This window comes from Colius striatus, chromosome 10 (assembly GCF_028858725.1).
Source record: "Colius striatus isolate bColStr4 chromosome 10, bColStr4.1.hap1, whole genome shotgun sequence".
NCBI classification, from domain to species: domain Eukaryota; kingdom Metazoa; phylum Chordata; class Aves; order Coliiformes; family Coliidae; genus Colius; species Colius striatus.
Window position 1 is genome coordinate 13929308 of NC_084768.1, and position 21808 is coordinate 13951115.

General features: G+C 37.3%; 1 protein-coding gene across 1 annotated transcript in view; it reads left to right on the forward strand.

The window, feature by feature from the left end:
• The window catches only part of AK5 (adenylate kinase 5), an 86564-nt gene that overhangs the window by 30320 nt on the left and 34436 nt on the right, over positions 1-21808 (forward strand). Inside the window, exons 7-8 of the mRNA XM_062003410.1 lie at positions 9541-9631; positions 17278-17354. Of these exons, the coding sequence (XP_061859394.1) occupies positions 9541-9631; positions 17278-17354 (168 nt within the window). The remainder of the gene's footprint in view (positions 1-9540; positions 9632-17277; positions 17355-21808) is intronic.

Here is a 21808-nt window from a genome sequence, read left to right on the forward strand (position 1 = left end):
AGAAATATTGTTGCACTCAATATTAAAAATTAAAGGCATCGAGGAAAGCATTTATTTGAATCACAGCTGTTTCACTGAACTGTGTGCTCTAAAGGGAAAGGGAACATTCCAGTACTCATCTCATGTATTACTGGAAGAAATAGAAGAATTACACTGAAGCAACTCATCCTTAACTGGTTTATTCCCAAAGAGTCTCTGAGTTTATCTGAAATATGCTGAGTTCCTAGGAATTTCTGAAGAATGAGGACACATCAAAGCCCCATCAAAAGTCTTCCTAGATAAAAGTGGAAGAAAAACTACCAGAGGACAAACATTATTGCTATAGAATAAAAAGAAAAAGGCATTTGGAGAACAGTTGAGTAATTCCAGATCTTCCTTGAATGTCATAGAGCTGTAAGTAGTGAACTGACAACTACAGCCATTATTGTCTGAGTTTCATGCAACTTGTTTGTAGTGCACTGCCCTTTGTCTAGGTTTCATAATACTGAAATTTCCATTAATACTTCCTAATTTGCAGCATCATTGTAATGTTCCTCCAGTGATGTAAGAGGAAATAAAGGATAATGCAAACTAAGACACAGAGGATTGTTAGAGTCGTATGAGGGTTTCGGCAGCATCCAGTCATATGTGACTCTGTAATCAATAAAATCTTTCTCCTTCCTTTAGGGTTAGGTACGTTAAAGTAAAAATGAAACAATTTATTCTAGACCCAGTGGAGGTGAGAGTAAGATGATGTTTCCCTCAGGCTGAATGTTTTCCTGGATTCTACAGGAACAGAGTAACAAATAAATCATGGAGCACCTCCTAACTTAGACTATAATTCAGTTTTCCATTTCAGTTCCTCAGTAGTGATCTGTCTTGATGCTTGACACCACTGTTCTGATTTTTTGTCATACCATTTGCCTCTTTGGAGGCAATTTCCTTTAAAAAGTGAAAGCACAGTGAAAATTACTCCAATGGTGGAATTAATATTTTTTAAAATAAATAAAACTGTTTGTGCTTTCAAGGTAGAAAAGGTCTCTGTATGTCCCTGTGCTACAGCATCTCTTTGTTTTTAATTTATCTTAAAAAATAATTAATATAACTAACTGCTATAGGAGCTGCTGGACAGATGGAATACACATCAAGGTGCAAGTTTTCAGTCATTTGCAAAGTGTTTACATATAGAGAGTTTATATGTAGAAATGTTGGCTGTATTTATAGCTTGAAAGGTTCTAGAAGTTGAGCAGTCAGATAACCCAGAACAAATACACAAGTCATGTCCCTTAAATACTATGTGAACTAATGCATATACTGCCTAATTCAGTTCTCATTCCTGATGACAACCTCAGAGAGAAATAGAATTTTTATTGTAAGGGCCATAAATAGTGTAGAGAAATGGCTGAAACATTTTGAATTGGCTTTTAAAAGTCAGAGATACAAATACATTGGAGGACAACGCCTATTAGAATCTCAGAGTCCCTGAGGAAATGGAAAACATGATGCCAAACTTGTTTCAGAAATAAAAGGGCAATATATTTGCTGTCCACATAACAGTCACGAGCCACTAAGATGAATATCCTTATTGGGAGAAAAAATTAAACAGTGCTCTTAAATATGTGCTTAGACAGAAAGACTTTGCATCTTAGTGTTATGAAAAGTATGTATGTTCGAAAACCATTCTACGGTACCACTCCCTGCCTCCATCAGCTTCCATTCCAAATAAGTAATTGCTTTCCCCCCAGTTCATTAATCTTCTGCCTACCATGGCACCAAATTATTGATTTCTCCTTTTACCTCCAGTCAAATCTATCCTTCAGTTTGCCCATTTTCTGCTCTACAAGGGTCTATAACTGGATGGTGTTTTTCCCATCAACTCTCAACACCAACATTGCCTAATATGCTCATTTTTGACAGCTGAAAACTGATAAAAGTCACAGTATTGCTCAATGTGATCAGAGCATAAAGATAGAACTTTTCTGTCTTTCTGCCTATCAAAAGCTATTACTCCACATAAACCTATAAAGACAGGCTATTAGTTCTACTTACTCTTAATTGTTCCTTGAGGTAAGGCACACCATTTACTTGATGTCACACTGTTCCATATTATGACTACGGATGCTAGCTTAACAGTTTTACCATGAAAGGAATGAAACTTTCAGAACATCACACTTGTGTGCCACGGCACAAAGTTCTTGAGTTTAGCATGAAATAATGGAAAACCACCTTAAGAAAAAAACATGAACCAAACCCAAAGCCTCTCTTTTGTAGCAATTGCATTGTTTCTGTACTGCCCAATTAATGGAAAAGGGAGATGATAAGCAAAGGAACTACAAGTGTCTCAAGATATCCTTATTTGTACTAAAGTGGGAACTGGACAAAATCTGACATAATTTTAGCATTTCATATCAGCTATAACAAAATTCCTAAATCTCTTCAGGGTACATCTCTCTGTTTCTAGAGGAGCAGAGCAGGTTTGATCTTTCTGTGTGGAGGGGAGTGCATGTTTGGATTTTCACATTTTGTGGTATAAAGCACTTAAATTAGCTGATAGTGTGTGTTATAACTGTATATTAACTTTTTTTGAGGGTCATTTCAGTTCTCACTAATGTTACTGGAAGACGTTATTTGAATTTGATGGCTTAATTTCCATTTTTTCTTACTATACTAGATTCTGTGTGTGCACCTAATGTGTTCAAAAATTACTCAGCTAGTGGCTTCAAATTGCACCTATTTTGAGTAGTAGTATTTTGAATTATACAAAAGCTAGCAGCAGCCTCTGCAGAACTGTCAGCTCCACTCAGGGCTGGTGAATGTTCACTTTCATGCTTATTTACAAGTAGCACTCAATAGCAATAGACACTTGGATGACAAGTGGAACTTGAGAAACTCTAATGATAAATATGGGGACTGCAGTGATGTGGAACTGCTGTGGTAAAAAATAAGGTGTTGAGTGGTTTATTTTAGAATATCTTAGGATTTTAATGATGGTGATAAAATCTCCAGTTTAGTTTCTTTTCTAAATGTCTGTCTGATACCAGATGACCTCTACTCATTGTGTAATTTTTTATACATCACTGGTGAACTCCACTGTAATTTCACTTGCAGTTTTTCTCCTGTACATGATACAGTATCATGTAAAAAAATAATCTGAGTGTTCAAAGTATTGCACATAAAAAAGATAGAAAATATTAGAACTAGAGACTATATCACAGAAAAATATCTCTCTCCTGTGTCTCCTGTCTCCCTTTTGTGGTGTTTTAGAATTTTTTGTGTTTGGTTTATTTTTTTAAAAGAGTATCATTAAAAGAACTTTATAACAGGGAGATGTTCCCTGAGCTCCTAGTTGGCATATTCTTGCTTCATTCCTCAGTTAGTCTGCTTATTATTTTTCCTATACAAGGCTTCAACTCTTTTTTTCCCCATTCTCCCTTCCCAATGGTTATTATCCTATCTTATATCTTTTTTCCTCACATATTGCTTTACTGTTTTCCCGTGTTGCTGAATTTTTTTTTTGCTTTTTCCATAGTTCTCTAGAAGTAACGGCACAAGTCAATTAGCTTGTCGTTATCAAGAGAAGCAAAATAGGGATGGAACAACAATAATGAAGAGGTTTCTTTGTGGATGTCTGAAAATTGTAAAGCAGTACCTTGGTACTCATGTCTGTGTTTCACATAACCTTTTAATATTACCAAGGATAAAGGAAAACTAGTTCTTGCTTGCTTTCACTCCTTTAGTTTGCAAAACTGTATTTTCACTCCTTCAGGTTTCGCAAACCACTGCCTAAAGTGGCCTGAATAAAAATAGCAAGTTCTTTTTATCACAGTTGTAGCCATTACCAGTTGAAAATCATTAAAACTTGCTTAATCTTATAAATCTCTTTATGTTACTAGCTAAAGGGTTGTCAACTTTCAACCAAAAAATGAAGATACCTAGTTTAGAGGTCAGATTGTGCTATTGTCCCTTTTAAAAGCACGGGATAACTGTGATACAAGAAGCCATGTTCTCTTTTTTGTGGCTTAACCCTTTTTTAAATTTAAAATTAAATTATTTCTCCATTTCAGATCATAATATATGGATGATTTGTCCCCTTCCTAAAAAATTATTTTGCTTCACTTCCACATGTAGCGATTAATGAATTATAAAGTCAGAAGTGATAGCTATGGCTATGTAGAGCAATTTTGTCTGCTGCATATAGTAACTTCTTCCAAAATTTCTCATTCCCATGGAAAGGTACAGGAAACAAATTCGTTTTTTATCTTTCTCAGATCCTAGCCCTAATTCTAATGGTAGTCAATTAATCAGTCTCATAGCCCATCTAGAAGTCACTCTAGGTGATCAGTTGTGGGTATTAGCACTTCACTGAGCCTCCAGGAGCTACCACCCCTGCACCAAACACCATTGTGTTATCTTATCATTGGCTTCCATTTAGCATTCTTGTTCATACATCTAAGTAGGTCTTCTGATTAAGCAGCATAAGCCAACTCCTGTTCCCTTAATTTTTTACTACAAATCTCCCTTCAAACATTGCATTGTCTGAGGAAAAAAAAAAATCCCCTATCCTGTATATATGACTGGAGGTCTACTGGCCTATTTTTCCACATCCAAAGACCAGTCAAAGACCATAGAAAGGTCTGGGCCTCAGGATGTGGCTTAAAAGAACAATTCAAAGCCACTCCATTCTTTTTTTCCTGACCAGCATTGAGGTTTAGCACTCTGTACTTATTCCTACTCTTGAAGGCCAGCGACAAATAACTTCCTACTGAGGCAAGATCAAGACAGCATAGGAGAGTACACAAATACTATCTTGCTTGCAAAAAATAGGTCTGGTAATCATATCACCCATGCCTTTAAACATATAATGTTTTTCACATTTCTTCAAGTGACATTATATATGTTTTAATGACTGAGAAAACACTTAGGCATCTATGAATTGCAGTTATTGTTGGAGTATTTGCCTGCAAAGAGAGAAAATAGAGCATTCATCATACAAGTCCTGTAATCTTATTTGATTTTGAGGTAGATGGAAATGTTGTGGTAGAGCAAATAGCCCAATGCTGTTATTTTAATTTGGATGTGGCTTACTTTCGTGTCATTAACATCCGTCATGTTCTAAAATAGAGAATATTTTCATCTACTGTTCCAAATGCCATCTAACTATACCTGTTTGCTTGGGGTTTTTTTATGCTTTCTCCATTTCTAACTTTATTTCAAAATGCACAAACAAGAATTTCCTGCAACTCCGTTGCAAACAGATTTCTTTCTAGTTTTCCTGTACACCAATTTGAAGGACTACTATGACCTCCATCTATTTTGGGGCTGTCATTTTGATTGAATCACTTACAAAGACCAGCAGTGTCATTGGGGTGAATCAGTCTGTAAGAGGCAATGCCAGCCAGAGTGACTTCACTGTCACCCAAAGTTCTAGTTAAGTGCAGTTTGCTTGATGCTTGCCCCCCTATAGACATAAAGAAAGAGCTGTGTACTTTTCAAAGTCAGTATGTGGTATTACCAAACCTCCAGTTATCATCATTAACCAGTGAGATTCATTATATTTATTATGACACAAGTTTTCTGTGAAGCTCATTCTGTTGACTAGGATTTATTGGAGCTTATTTAGAAACACTAATCATTTTCTCTCTGAGAGCAATAAGTAAAACTTGCTTTCCCAAGAAAAAGTATTTATAACACAGACTTGGAAAATATTTTACCTCATTTTTATATACAACACTGTGATAGCATCAAATCCTCTAATTGTTCACATGAAACTGAGATAAACTACCTAGAAAATTCATCATTATGTCAGTCATTTATTAAGAAATAAATATATATATATACACACACTGAGGAACATGACTTCTATTAGTCATTTCTTTACTAAATCATGATGTAAGAACAAAGCAAAAGAACCTGAAACTCAACTAAAAGGAAACCTTTGAGACTTCCAAGATCTGTTCTTGTTCCTACTTTAATCTGTGGGATGTGTTCCCCTGAAGCAGGTGGGAGCAGAACAGCATGTGGTGTAACTACAGTGTGTGGGTGCGGTAAATTCACATCCTCCCATGTGATGCTGTATTACCTGTTCTTCCCACAGAAACACCATTATTCAACTGATTGAGGTAGAACAAGTCTTTTGTACTTTCATAGAATCACAGAATGGTAGGGGTTGGAAGAGACCTTTAGAGATCATCTAGTCCAACTCCCCTGCCAAAGCAGGTCCACTTTGATCACAGGCAGATAAATCTTGGAAGTAGGATCACTCATAGAAGTGATCTGGAGATTGCTGTTCTGCAGCTTCCACATGTATATATTGTGCAAGGGGAGGACTTTACTGGACTCCTACCAAGCATAGCTGCTAAATGGACTTCAGAAAAGTTTGTGAAACCTGTCTTGGCTCAGAGATTTTGTCTGGTTTCCTAAAGAAATTTTTTTGTTCCCCAAGATCCCCCCTCATCTTTTCCTGCCCCAACAAAACAAAGGTAGCAAAGTACAAAACCCCATTAGTGCCTAGTTGAGGGAGACACTTTAGAGTGAGTTCATACCTCAAACCCCATTGAGCTCAAACACTTTGCTTCTTCCTGCATCACTGGTAAAGATATCAGTTCAGATAACAGTACAGCTGATATGTCTTGTCTATAGCAGATGCTTTCAGTGGCACGTTTAATAAAATTATATTTCTATAAAACATAGGCCTTGGCTATAATTAAAATGAGCCATCCATAAACATACTAGTAGATAAATTAGTTGCAGAGCTATGTTTTGAAGCAAGTAGGGATGTGTTTTCAGTAGGGAAAGCAAACTATTGTTCTGCTAAAAATATGGCCTTTATACTGCTGTTTTTTTTTTTTTTTGAGTACCTTTTATGTTTTATTCAAGCCTCCAACAATTATCAAAGGATTTCATTTTTAAATGTTCAGCAATTCAATGAAGTACAGAACTCACACGGTTAGTTTATTTCAAAAACAATTTCCCTATGAAAGCTACCTTGCCTTCCTGTGTCTCAGGGTATTACAGTTCTCATTTTGTGAGGGGAAAAATGAGTATGTGCAAGCTCCAAATAATTGATTTTCTTTGGGTGACAGTATACGCTTTCATTGCAAAGGCCAGATTTTTCAGAGTACTGACGCACAGCTGGTGTTCTTTGAATGGGGGAAGTTGATCGGTTTAAATTCTTGGAACCTTCAGAACATTTTGAGATTGATCATGTGTTTTTTTGTGGTAAACTGGATTATTCAGAGGAATGCTACTAATGAGAAGGCAAGCCTGTTATCTCTCAAAGTGTGATGTGACCTACACAGTAATGATCAGAGACAACCTGATTACAATTTACTGTTTTTTCTATGTACACACACCCACAAACATAATATATATGATATCCCCCCTAGCATATCTAATGAAATGTGTACATTTTTTGCTGAGAAGCAACTGAAGGAAGGCATATTCCCACACTTCCTTAGAATCAGTCCAGCAGAGAATAATTCACAGAAATCAATACACTTTTCTTATCAGCAAGGAAATTCCAAAGCTGCTGTCTTGTTCATGGTTAATTGATTGCTCAACAATTGAGGCTTCATTTAAGACCTATTCTTCCACACAAGTTAAGTTGTAATCCTTCTAATAGGCAAAACCAAACAAGTTTCTGCTTAATAAATCAAAAATAACGCTTTGAGTTTTAACACTGAATGGCAAAAGAACTACTCAAGAATAGATTAATGTCTTCCCAGGACAGATGGACAACTCTGCTGTGTCACAAGACGAACTGCATCACAAGATGAACTTTTGAATGGTCCTCAAGGTCAGAGCCAGGAGCTCCATTCCAAGAAGCTGTCAGAAAATGCCATCTATTGATAATTAGAGTAGGTTGATCTCTGATAGAAATGACCTCTAGGGCTGAGATAAGCATAAAGCCAAATATTAAGACCTTAAAGATTTCAATCAGGAATAATACCAATTAAGATTTGAGCACTTAGATTGGTTTTGAGAGTTAAGCTTGTTGGCAGCAAACTTTCTGCAATGGTTGCCTCTCTCTAGTATACTCTGGCCTCCCTCAAGCTTCCATTTTCTTCCCTTCAGACAGTTTGTAGAATTGTCTCTGATTTTTTTTTTTTACTATTTTTGAACTATTTCTGACATCTGCCACTCTAAATCATTATTCTTGGGGTGATATTTGCCTTGAAGTGCTGATAGAAAATTTCATAAGAAAGCAAATTTCATTACCAGCAGCAGAGCAACTCAAATAATAGAGATGATACTAAAGTCATCATAAGGCATAACGAAAAGAGTGATACTGATTTTGCAATGGTGAGTGTCAAACAACCAATTTAGTACCTCTCTAAAAATTAACTCACTAAGTATCATGCTATATTCTGAGGCAGATGTTTCGAAAACAACTTAATCTCTGGAAACGTTAGCTTCTGCAGCAAAGTTACTAGTAGGGTTTCAACTTCTCTCTCCATGGCTTTTCCCTGCCTAATATTTTTACCATGAGACAGGCAGATATTCATGAGACATCTACATGGTGCTCAGCAGTCTTAGAAGAAAGAGCTCATTGAAGTTCATGAGCTTGCAATAACTAGTGTAATGCTTTTTGCCATGAGGTTCATTCTGCATCCTAAACAATGACTCTTACACAGCAAGGCAAGCGTGTGGTCATAAATTAATTGCTTTTGCAACTTAGTGTTCCCTTTTTCCATAGTAATTTACCTGGTCTCAATTCAAGAAAAAATCTAGAGCAATAGTAATAAACAGTCCATTTTTTTTCCCAAAGAAAGCCTCAATAAGTGATGATCTAAATGAATGATGCTTGATAAATACGATAAAAAACAAACCCACTGTCAAGCATGTCACATGTCCATAAAAGAAAAAAACTTGGGAGAATCTGTATCACAATTCAGGCAAAAGATAGACTAAATGAAAAAAGTTTAAATTATAAGAAATGATTTGCCATTTTAAAGGAGTTTCTTTTTTCATTTTATCAGCTTATCACTGAGACAATACACTTTACGCTAGAGCGAGAGCAAGGAAAGCTGTTCTATACAATATAGGACTTTTAAAAATACTCTACTATTTCCTAAGAATTTTGTTCAATTACTTGAAGAAATCGTACAAACAGATATCACCAAAAAAATAGTTTCAGATAATTAAGAAGTTGCTAAAAATTTTTCACTTGCAAATTAAATAGTTTTGCTAACCTCTGAAAATGAAAAATAATAAAGTAATCACATTTCTGGTCTCTATGCTGTTATTCTTTTCAACCATCTAATGGATAAAAAAGTAACATGTATTAGGAGTTTTACTTCCTGCTTTGAAACTTCATTCACTGAGAGCAAGTCAATTTTGCTGTAGCTTCTGTTTCTGAAAAGTTATTAAAAATGGGCAACATATTTTACAAAATTAGTTTTCAGTCAAAATTAAAATTATACTTAAAGCAATGGACAGCACACAGAAAAATACAAAGGTTCTCATTAAGAAGGCTTGGAGTGAGAAGCCATGTTACACATTGGTGGTCAGCCAAGTAGTAAGCAATGTCTGATTGCCAACTTTTTCTTTTTTCTTTAATAGTTTGATGCAGACAGAGATGAAGAAGAAGTGTTCTTTGACATAAGTTCAGCAGTTGACAATAAATTATTTGCAAACAAAGAGGCTGCAGCAGGTGAGTTAATTTAAGATTTCAGAAACCACATTTTTTATACCACATTTGACATTAATGGATGCCTTTTTCATATTCCTCAAATGTGGATGTATGTACTGTAGTGAAGTCTTGACCAACCTCAAGCATGTGCACAACTAAGGATAAAATAAACTTCTTTACATTTGGAAAGTTCATACAACCCACCTAACACATTGTCACCTTAAAATACTATGGATAGTCCATGAAACTGTGTTATTAATAGGAAAACATTCTAAGTCCATTGATTCCACTTGTCAGCTGTATTTCAGCTGCAGATGATACCTCAGTGTTCAACAGAAAGCCAGTCCTATCCTCTAATAATTGCTACTAATTATGAAACTTTGTGTGAATATAAATCAGGGGTTTGGGGTATTTATTTATTCTTTGTGCCTACTGAGGCTTGAATTTCTTCAAAGAGAAAGCCTTTGAGAGACAGAGGACTGCAAAAGAATTTAAACTAAAAATCAAAGCAGTGAAAATCCATAGCATCGCTCCGAAGTATTTTACTTGAGGGGAACAGGAAAATGTTCATTTGTAACTTCACAGCATTTCTTGTCAGAGATGGCATCCTTGACTGCCTTCCAGGTATACCATGAGGGTTATGTAGGTCGATAAGGTCATAAATGTCTTAGCAAATAGCAGTCAAAAAGAGAAAAAAAATTCTAGGCGAAATATTTTCCTGTAAAATTGACTATCTTTATTAAAACAATAATTAGATAGATAGATGTTACATGAAGGGCAAGAGCTTGGTGTTTGCCTGTCAGAGTCCCCCTCAGGGATTTTCACTGAAAGCAGCTTCACAAAGTCAAGGGTTAGAATGTGGTTTAACGAGCCACAATTTCAGAAGTCTAAAAAATAGGTAATTTAATAAGGTGACAGACAGAACAGATTCAAGATTGCCTTTGATAAATACACTTACTGCAGTAGCACTAATATATTATTAAAATGGCAGCAATGCTTATCCCAGGGATTCCTCACTGCAGAATGAAGAGCACAATCCTTACCAAGAAGGTGACCCTATCTTGAAGGGGAGGAGGAGGAGTAGTACAGCCCATCAACTATCTCGTCTTAGACCTCAGTCCCTTTCTCCCTGCTGTGTCTTTCTAAGTAGACTTGAAAAGCAAGGGAGAGAAAACTCTCAAAAGCTCTCTCTCCCTAGGGACTTTTATACCCTAAATTCTTCTGCCCCCTCCCTGCAGTGACATTTAACATGATTTGGGTGGAGAGTCGAGGAACATAATCATATATGTTTAGCATGTACCTCTTTTTGCTCAATATCATACTTTGGGGTGTCAAAGGAGTGTTAACTTTAATATTAATATATAGTTAGTTAGGTAAAGGTCTCTGGGCACTGTGGCCTGCTGAAACTCTTTTAAAGCTGTTTGTCCGCTTGATCACAGAATCTTAAGGGTTGGAAGAGGCCTCAAAAGATCATCTGGTCCAACCCCCCTTGCCAGAGCAGGACCACCTGCAACTTACAGCCAAAACAGGACCATCTTGCCTCTGCAAGGCTTCCTCCCTCAGCTGTTTCTCATGGTCTTGCAGCCACCACCTGCACAAGAGATAAGTGGGCAGTGGCACTTTTAGCCATTCATGTGTATACCACAGTATAGTAGAGAAAATCATCAGTCTAATTTCTCCTCTGTTTATGGGAACATTCATCTGCCATAAACTGGCAGAAATAGTAACTTCAGTTATTTGTAATCACAGAATGGTTTGGGTTGGAAGGGACCTTAAAGATCATCCAGTTCAAACCCCCTGCCATGGGCAGGGATGCCTTCCACTAGACCAGGTTGCTCAAAGCCGCATCCAACCTGGCCTTGAACACTTCCAGGAATGGGGCATCCGCAGCCTCTTTGGGCAACCTGTTCCAGTGCCTCACTGCCCTCACATTGGAGAGCTTCTTCCTAATATCTTATCTTCAGTTTTAAGCTGTAATTTCTTCTCCTGTCACTACACACACTTGTAAAAAGTCCCCTTCCAGCTTCATCTAGGGGCTACTAAGGAAGAAGAAATTAATGAAACAGGATGAAATCTGGTAGCAGCAAAACATTTAGTATCTCATTTTTATAATGGGGCTGGGGGGGGTACTTTTTTCTACTACTTGCAAAGACTACTGCTTCAGACAGAAAGATTAGGACGTATCTTGAAGATTTGAAAGGGGATTCCCAAGCTAATTAGCCTACAAAACACACCCATAAGGCTATTTTTTATAATGTTTGAAATCAGCTAAAGATCAGATAAAGATTAAGGCAGGGGTGATGGGGGGAATGATAAAAACTTCATTATCTAAAACAACCAGGTTTCTAGGCATGAGCTTCAAGCACACAAGAATAAAGACTACTAGCTTTCTCAGTTAAGTGACACACCTCTTTTGTGTACCTCTTCATTCCTAGAGGCAAGAGGTTGATTCCAAAGCTAAAATGTCATTCCCAGTGCATGGCATTGTATTAATAATAATGACCTGTACATTCCCTAGTTAAATAAGCTAAATACTGAAAAGCAAGAATAGGAAAGAAGTGGCATAAAGGTGTTGGCGCTGACAAACAGGTTGGCAAAAGCTAAACAATTTGCATAAATTGGTTGTGATTTTGGATGAGTTCCGGTCAGTTCCTTGAAAGTCTAATCTACTTAATAAATTGCTTACAAAAATAATTGCTGAGCTATGAGCTTTATCAGAAGCTATGACACAGTGATATTGCAGGAAATCTTAGTTCTTGGTGGCTAATGTAAACACAGCATTTCTAATGCTTTGATGCCTCCATATCAATCTAATTCATATGTTATACCTGTAAAATCCAGTAGTAATTAACTGTATAACTGTAAATGCTAAAAGAAAACTGAATATTTTTATAGATTAAAATACATTTTTTTCATTGCTGTCCTGTATGACATGTTAAAATTGTTGCTAAGAGCAACAACCTGTCTTGAAACTCAGTGTAAGGTTGCCATAAAATTTGTATTAGAAGCACTCTACTGAGAGCAGAACTGAAATGTAATCATTGTAATGCTAATCATTGTAATGCTAATCAGTTCTTCAGTAAATTATTTCTGTTATATTCCACTTGAAATTTATTTTCTAAACATTTGTCTTGCCCAAGTGCTTATATGCAACATGGATTAGTTATTAGACAGAGCTTCAGAGCATGTTCCATAACATAAAAAGACTATTTTATTGAGCATAAACATGCTATTAAGAGAATCAACATGTTTCATAGGATCATCTTAGATTCCTTTATGACAGTGTTAACAGTGCAAGTACTGTAGTTCTTAAAATATGACTATGGGAACATTTGAGCCAGTGAACTATACTGAACAGGGTCACTACCAGGATTTGAAATAAGTAATGGATTTAAGCAAGGATTGGAAATATATTAGCTGATTTGCCAAAACACAAATGGTCCAAGAAGCAGACTTAATTAACTCACAAGATGGAGTACAGCTACCTTTGTAATGGGAAGTTAAATCAACTGCAGATAAATTTAGACAAATTAGTGCAATTTAGTTTCATTGTATAAATGAATTTAGTGACCTGTGAAAAAGCAACACTTGACATTTGCATTCATGAAAACTTAAGGATGAACACATTTTCAGAGAAAGTGACAAGCATCCAGGCTGAGAACACTGAAATCTTTTATAGGACAAGAGACATTCACAGCCATTGTGCCTCTGGGTTCTGGGGTGTATTTCTGTGCTCGAAATCACACACCTGCCTGTAACAGCCATACCCTGTCAGCTTTCCATAACCAATCCTGTTCAACTGATTTAGGATCAACAAACAGTACATAAAATACAGCATAAAGTTTGAGAGTCCATAGTGCGGCTTGGATCAGAATTAGTGCGGCTTGGATCAGATATAGTGTGACCAGCAGAACCAGGGAAGAGATTATGCCCTTGTACTCAGCACTGGTGAGGCTACACCTCAGAGTGTTCAGTTTTGAGCCCCTCACTACAAGAAGGACATTGGGGTGCTGGAATGTGTCCAGAAATGGTCAACAAAGCTGGTGAAGGGTCTGGAGAACAGGTCTGATGAGGAGTGGCTGACAGAAGTGGACTTGTTTAGCCTGGAGGAGTCTGAGAGGAGACATGATCACTCTCTACAGCTACCTGACAGGAGATTGTAGTGAGGTGGCGGTCAATCTCTTCTCCCAAGTAATGAGTGATAAGACAAGATGAAATGGCCTCAAGTTGCACCAGTGGAGGTTTAGATTGGAGGAAGAATGTTTTCACAGAGAGAGCTGTTAAACACTGGAATAGGCTGTCCGGGAAGGTGGCCGAGTCACCGTATCCCTGGAGATATTTTAGAGATGTGTAGACAAGACGCTGAGGGACATGGTTTAGTGATGGGCTTGGCATTGTTAAGTTAGACCCCAAGAGAATGAGCACAGCTCCAAACATCTCCAGGGGCAGGGTAGACATTCTTCCTGACTGTCACACCCTTCTACAACTGCAGCCATTCATTAATTCAACTTGGTTCTCGGTGCTGTGTCGTTGGATCCTCTTGGGTTCCTAGCAAGACAAATATTTGCGAGTGATGCCTTCAGTGTCAAGATACAAAGCCTGGCAAAAAAAGAGAATGCATTACAGCTGATGTGCTGTTTCTTTTTTCAACAGCTCTGCTCCTCCCTGGAGGGCTGATTATTCGGTTAACAGGGGTTTAATAAAAACTTCCAACTGATTTATTTTTTAATTGTGCAGTACTGTACCTAATAAAATCTTCTTTGTTTTTTCATTAAGGAAAACACACGGTACATGAACACAATCAGGCTTCCCTTACCTCAACTTTATGCATGCACTGAATTTGAGGGAGCATCTTTTAAGTCATTAAGAGTGCTTTTTCATTGAAAGCAGCAGGGTATATTTGCTTCCAAATGCTTAAACCAATCCTTCCCTTTTCCTTAAAAGCCATTTTTTGTGGTTCCTTCAATAGCTGTCACAAGTTTTACATAAAATGTTGCTTGTTGAAACTTGGGCTTAGAAGACCTGAGCTGACTTTTCAATTGTTATCTCTTTTCAACACTCTCCTCTTGGCTTTAGCTTTGTCAGGATTATTGACTCTCAGTACCTTGCAAAGTGGCTATCTGGTATGCCTGTTTCCACACATACTAGTGATTAGTTAGCAAGCCTGTTGTTCTCCCCTAGAAGATCTGCTTTATCAAGATGCAGTCCAAACTCATCCCTCCAACAAAAAACTGATCTGGATGATAGCAAACTACTCACACTTATTCATACCACACTAGGGATATCACAGATGATCTTGTATGTCCCTTTGTTACTTTATCTTGTCCTGGAAGTAGCCATTTGATTCAATTAATTTCTGGTAGGTTTTTCTTTAGGCAATTTGAGAAGGGTGGAGAAGTCTGTGTACTGTTCAGTAACAAATGGTTATGTGCTTTGTTAGTTTTCATTGAAAAGACATATTTTCAATCCTGGGGATCTTCCTTGAATATGACCTAGAAAGGAGTTATGCTTCTCCCAAGGAAACTGGTGTCCTAGTTCAGGAATAAAGGCCTTAAGATGGTTGACCATATTAAAATTGTATAGCCATTATGGCTTTTATCACCTATGATACATTATGCATGAGTATTCATTTTCGGCCTAACCTTTACACTTAAGTTTGTGGCACCATATTTCATATTAACTTTTCTAGCTAAAGATACATACTGCTCTTGGTAGTTAAATGACAGTTAATCAAATACTTCAACACAAGTGGCTTTAAAAATTACTGATGTCTCACAGGAGGCCTGTGCTGCTGCTGACTGTGGCTTAGTTAAAGTATATTATCAACAAAAACATGGTGTTAAGAGTAAGATAGCAACTACGTAAAATAAACTACAAATCTAAATTGTCTCAGTAGTTGTAAATCTATTTGATTGTGTATGTCTTTTACAGACGGTTATTTTCAAAAGACCATAAAGTGTGTGTGCCAGAGAACAGGCTGCATATATACATGTGACATTCTACAGTAGCAAGATTGTAATCCCTTTCTGTTCTGGGTTTTTTTTTTAGTAGCAATCTGATAAAGTATACATGAACTTTAGGGGGAAAAAAACTAATACAAAACATCAGCAGATGGTAAACCCAAGTCTTACCCTGGTATCTCTTATATAATCCAAAGAGTTGCAACAAAGATTAATTTGGCAGCAACTGTAATATAGATTGCAAACTAAGACACCCTGGGACCATCATTTCTATCAAGCAGTTATGGTTTTAGTCATTGTGACATCCAGTTCCTTTCCTCTGTTCTCTCTCTTAGTGATGATTAGTTCTCCACCTACATATATTATTACTATGTAAACTTTAAAAGCAAACAAAAGTAGATAATATGTAAATGCATCTGGCACAAATTCAACTGCAAAAAAATGTTACTGATAGTGCTTGTTAAAGAGAGCCACCCATACAAATACCTCTAGTGGTGAGAAAACAGTTTCATGTCAGTAGTAGTCTTGAAACTGTAATCTCAATGCCAGTGCTTGTAGGAACATCATACCAGGTAGAGGCACCTGTAAACCAGGAGGGAGGGAGTTAAACTCCTCCTCATCAGTGATCTTGTCTGACTGGAGACATGAGGGCACATACCAAAGCACATCTCATACTTCTCCTGGTGTTACCTGTTGCTTCCCACATGAAGATAGTGACTGGACTCACTTGTGCCTACTGACTGGTCACAATTTTTAGATCTCTTTGTGTCATTACAGTATTTTAACTATTCTCATTTTAATATTGCTGTGAAAAATACGTCTGTAGATACACCTATTGGCATTTTAATGTGTAGTGAATAAGTGCAAGATTTAGTTTAGGGTTGTGCCACCTTGAGGGCACAGGAGACTCTTTCCTTTTTCATTGCTCAGGGTGATAATGCCAGAATATATTACGTCCGTGCTATACCCTTCATATATTTATAGAGAAAGACGATTAGCGGTTTATCCTCCCATTCTGGTGTAGCAATGACTGCCTCCCTACATGATTTCTTGAAATACCAAGCCAAATTTCTCTTATCCTGTGCCTTCAGCAGTTCAGCTGAAGCTGAACTGTAAAGCTCAGCCAGTTCAAGGCTTCTGAATAACTGCATTTTTGGCACCTCAAGTGCGAGAGGCTGCATGATGATCCTGCCACAGGAAAATGATGGGGAGAACGGGCAAAACCACACTGTTACCTTGGAAAAGGCTAAGATAGGATAGAAATGGAGACTGTTGCTACTGAACTATGCTACTTTGTTCCCCTATCAACATTCCTTCAGAATCCTTGTCTGCTAATCACCAATTAGTATTTCCTTTCTCTTCTCTAAACATGGTTTATGTTCTCCCCTGACCCAAGATCCCAGTGGCAATTTTACAATTGCAAGTCATGGCATGAAGAATACTCTGCCCAATAAATTTGCAATCTAGCTGAACTAATTCACCTTTCAGTATAACAATTCCTTATTAAGATTTGTGGTATCTTTTTATGGATGCTTTGAAGGGTTTTTTATGGAATACTGTTCACTTGGGTACTCTAGCATATCTGAACAGTTCCTTGGATCATAGTTTTTGCATACATACAGACAGCTGGAAATATTACAGTGTTTCATCACATAAAGTGAAAGTTTCCAATTCATTTCTGAAACTGAATTTTCTTTTCTGTTTTAGGTATAAATGAACTTGACTGCAGTCTGATCATGGATTCTGGAGACACTATTTATACAGAATTTGACTTTGAAGACCAGGTAAATTTATGTGTATATGGCCTCTCACTGGATATTTTTCTAGTTTGTCTGCATACTGTACTATACAATTTGCATGAACAAGGTGGTGGAACTTTAAGTGTACCTAAGCCAAAAGGCTTTCTAAGTGCAAGTAAATTTGTGATACAGAGAGATTGCTTCCTGGTTACAAGAAAAGAGTGAATATTATTGTGGTATTAAGAGCCCATATCTTCCATTAGTGCACATTAGTGGGAGTTTCCCACACACATTTTAACACCCTGGCAAACAAGGGAAACAGTATTGCTGGAATACACTGTAAGTCTACTGTGTACTTAAGAATAGGGAGCAAAGCATTTTTTAAAAGAGAGGCATGAAATTACAGAAAGTGTGAAATGTAACTAAACCCAAATCATTCTCCCCTTTAAAAAAAAAAAGAGTGTTTTTCAGAATAAAACAACAACAAATGCTTACAGTGTGTTGAAATCAGCCTTTCTATCAATCCTATGCTATCCACATCTGAAAACTAAATTTTGATGATGTTTCCCTTGTACATAGGAGGAAAGAAGACTAGAGAGGGTAGGGAAAGGTTGTATATAGCTTTCGCTTCTAATCTTCACCTCAGCACTGTTGAGGCCACATCTGGAGTACTCTCTCCAGTTCCGGGCTCACCAGTAAAACATACAGAGCTACCTAAGAGTATACAGTGAAGTGCCATAAAGATTATTACGGTTCTGGGCCATCTCTCCTACAAGGAAAGACTGAAAGAGCTGAAGGTGTTCAGCCTGGGAAAGAAAAGGCTCAGAGAGGACCTCATCACTGCGCACAGAAATCAGAAAGGAGGGTGCAAAGAAGATGGAGCCAGGCTCTTTTCAGTGGTGCTAAGTGGCAGGACAAGAGACAAGGAGTACAAACTGAAACATAAGAGGTTCCCGTGGCTAGGATACTGTCCTTAGGATAAGTGTAATTATTCTTGGTGCTGTGCTGTGGATAAGCATGAAAAGAGCGACTTTAAAATATTTTTTAAAGCCATCTGCCTATCCTCTCTCTATACTTAAGGGTGGTGTTTTGGGATTGTGATGGTTTAGCACCTTCCTCCCTCTCCTTCACTGACCTTGGTGTCTGTGGAGATGTTTTCACATTCTCACTCCCTGTTGCTGCTGCAGTTAAGCAACTGTGCAACAACTTCTTCTCCTTCTCAAATACGTTATTGACGGAGGCATCACCTCCATCACTAATTGGCCAGGCCTGGGTCAGGTGCAGGGTCCAGCTTAGAATTGACTGGCCCTAACCCTATGAATTACAGGGGAAGCTTCTGGAAACTTTTTGTTTAAAGAAGCCACCCCTGTAGCCCCTCCTCTCGCTACCAAAAAACCTGGCCCAGGCCAAAACCGCTACAGGGATGTTTTGCTTTCTTCCTTTCACTTTTGCATGACTCTGCTTGCCTTTCCTTCACAAATACCACAAACACTTCTCTAGATTTGTGAGCAGCTTGGCAAAGAATATTTAGTGCTTCTGTTATCTTTCAGCTAAACGCAGTTGTTAACGTTCTTGACACTTTCCTTACTATTCACAAAAGTTATCTTTTCTTGAGAAGTCTTAAAGCTAGAGACAAAATCAGGACCAACAAATTGAAATGTCATTTGGTATCTTCTGCTCATTCATTGGTTTACTCTCACAGTATTCAATACAAATATCTGTCCTCATCTGCAACATGTTAGGTGTTCTAGCTCTATTTGTTTCTGTTATTTATTTACTGTTCTTTGTCTCAGCTATTTCCATTTGGCTTTTTTCAAGCAGACAGCTCACCGTCTGTCTCCAAAACAGATTTTAAATCCCGTTCTTTCATAAATCCTTTTTGAAACATTTTCTACCCCAGGAAATTCTCTTAAATTTCTCATCATCTTTGTCTTCACTGTACTTCTTTACTGCAGGACTTAGGCCTTTAAGCCTTATAAAGCAGAATGTATATTTAAATCATGTTTGGATTATGTTGTTGTTAAATTTTCCATTTTAATGGTATTCTAAATGCATGCTTTTGGCAAAGTATGAACAGTAAAGAAATTGTACTTTTGGTTCATAAATTTGAAATGCTGTTCAAGTAATAAGCACAAGTTTTATAGTTACAAAATAAGATTAACAGAAAGAAAGAAATGGGAATTATATTCATTTATAATTTCAAAACATGTGGTTCAATTCCAACCAAAGGCCCTTACTCTCTAAGTTTTGAAATGGTGCAGGCAAGTATTACATACAAAAGAGAAGAAGGAAGTAGAGATTACCATAAAATCATGATACCATCTAGCTACCCAGCCTACAAAACAAAATTAGAAATTACTTTCAGGAAGAAAAGATCAATAACTAAATTCAGAAGTGAGGAACTGCTCACACTCCAAACATTGAGCTTGCTTTGACTGTGACAGTGATTTAATAATCCAGTGATTTACCACATGCTGTTTACGAACTGCACAAAGCTCCAACAACCTTTACTCAGAGAATCTCAAGTGGAAAAGGAATGTGAGTCTGGATACAAATGTGTCATGCAGTGATGTTATTGCATAGGAAATCTGTCATGAGAATGTGGGGGATAAGACGTCTGGTTTCTAAGCAACCTTACACAGCTGAGCTGCTAAAAAAAGGCTGGATTTTAGCTGAACATCTTGGTAGTCACTGAACAAGAGGAGTTGGGGGTTAAAGCAGTACACAACATGTACTGAAGAGAACACCACAGCTAAGGATGCGTATCACTTGGCACAGCTGAAGTGTACGTACACAGATACCTTTGCATTTGCTCCTTCTTAAAACGAGCCAGGAAAATCTCCAGCATAAACTAAGCTAACAAAGAAGTATCTGAGTTCTTCAGATATATACTACTTAGTCCACAATAACCACTCTTACTGGCAGGCAGGAGCAAGAAGAACGAGTGATGTGGTTCCAGCTACTGATGCAGTCAGCAGCTCATCTAAGAGTGCTCCAAAATACAGTGAAGTGCTTCAAGAAACATTTAGTACCTGTTTTTGAAACAAGGGAAACAAGCTGATTGTTTTCTACCAGCTACATGTGAGTGCTTCAAGAACTAGAATACTTCTAATCACTGAGTCCCTGCAGCACTGAAAGGCAAGGGCAAAATAGCTACTTTAAAAAAAACTCAACAAACAGGTGGTTTGGTTTTTTACCAAATCACTATTTTTCAGTTCTTTCTCAGACCTGTAGCTGGCAGATCCTGTATTACAGAAGCAATAATGTAGGTGGTTAGAATGTCTGCCCAAAAAATATTCTTCCAAAAAACAAAAATAAGAGCAGACAGCACCTCTCATTGAGAATGCCTTGTAGAAGAACCAGCCGAAGTTTCATGTGATAGCAATCTCTGTAGCTTTTTCTGGAAATGGTGATTACATGCTTGAAAAACATAAAAGCACAGTAAACTCATACGTTTTGGATATTTCCACTTATATTGGGACATCAAGAATATGTTGTAGGCCACTCTTTTTTGGGTGAAACAGCTTCTAATGAGGCTAAACCTATATTTTATAGAATATTCTCAATTTGCAGAACTCACTGTCATCAATAATGTCTGGTTTAATAAGGATTGTCTTTTGCCACTGGAATGCTCTCAAGTGTGATACAGGTTTTCACTGCTCACTGTGTTTGTTTATACTTGCCATTCAATTTCTTACTGACAGAGAGGCTGTCAGTATAATGCCACTTGTTTCCAAAGGCTGGACAAGTTTTATCTTTAAGAGCTGGGTCTTTAATTAAAAACCTGCCATTTGGCTTATTTCAAGTGCATTCTGGCCAGAAAGGAGTATTGTAAAAACAGCACCAGTGAATCCTATCAAAGCATTGCAGAAAAAAAGAGCATCTAATTATTTTCTTGTGAAAACAAGATTTGCAAGACAACCTTAGCTACTCTGAAGAATATTTAGACTAATCAGAGAAAAAGTTGAAACATACAGTCAGATGACAGTAGAGTGAAAACATTCCTGAACAAGTCCTTACAGAATTGATAACTTTAAAATTTGGGAAACGTGAATCTTCAAGTAAAAACCTTAAAAATATACTTAATCTCTTCCAACATTTGGAGCAGAGAGCTAACATATTTCACATCTACAAAACATGAAAACTCATTTTTGTGCCTCAAATGAAGTTACTAGCTCTTAACTGAGACATTTTCATGTCCTCCCAACGTCAGACTGCATTTACTTGTGCAATTAGGTAAATGCATTGGCACATGCAGAGGAGATTGCCCCCCTCCCCCCTTTTTTTTTCAAATGTGTCAAAGACCTAGGAAAAATAGATGGAAAAAGACTGAAGGATAATAAAAGGTTTTCTGTTCAGCAGTGATGAGCAATCTATTGAATTAAGAAAATTGCATAACCCAACCTTTGCTGCAAGTACAAAATGCTTTATAATTAGAAAAATGTGACAGCTCACTCAAAAAGCAACAAGCAAAACCAAAATGAAATGGAGGAAGAAAG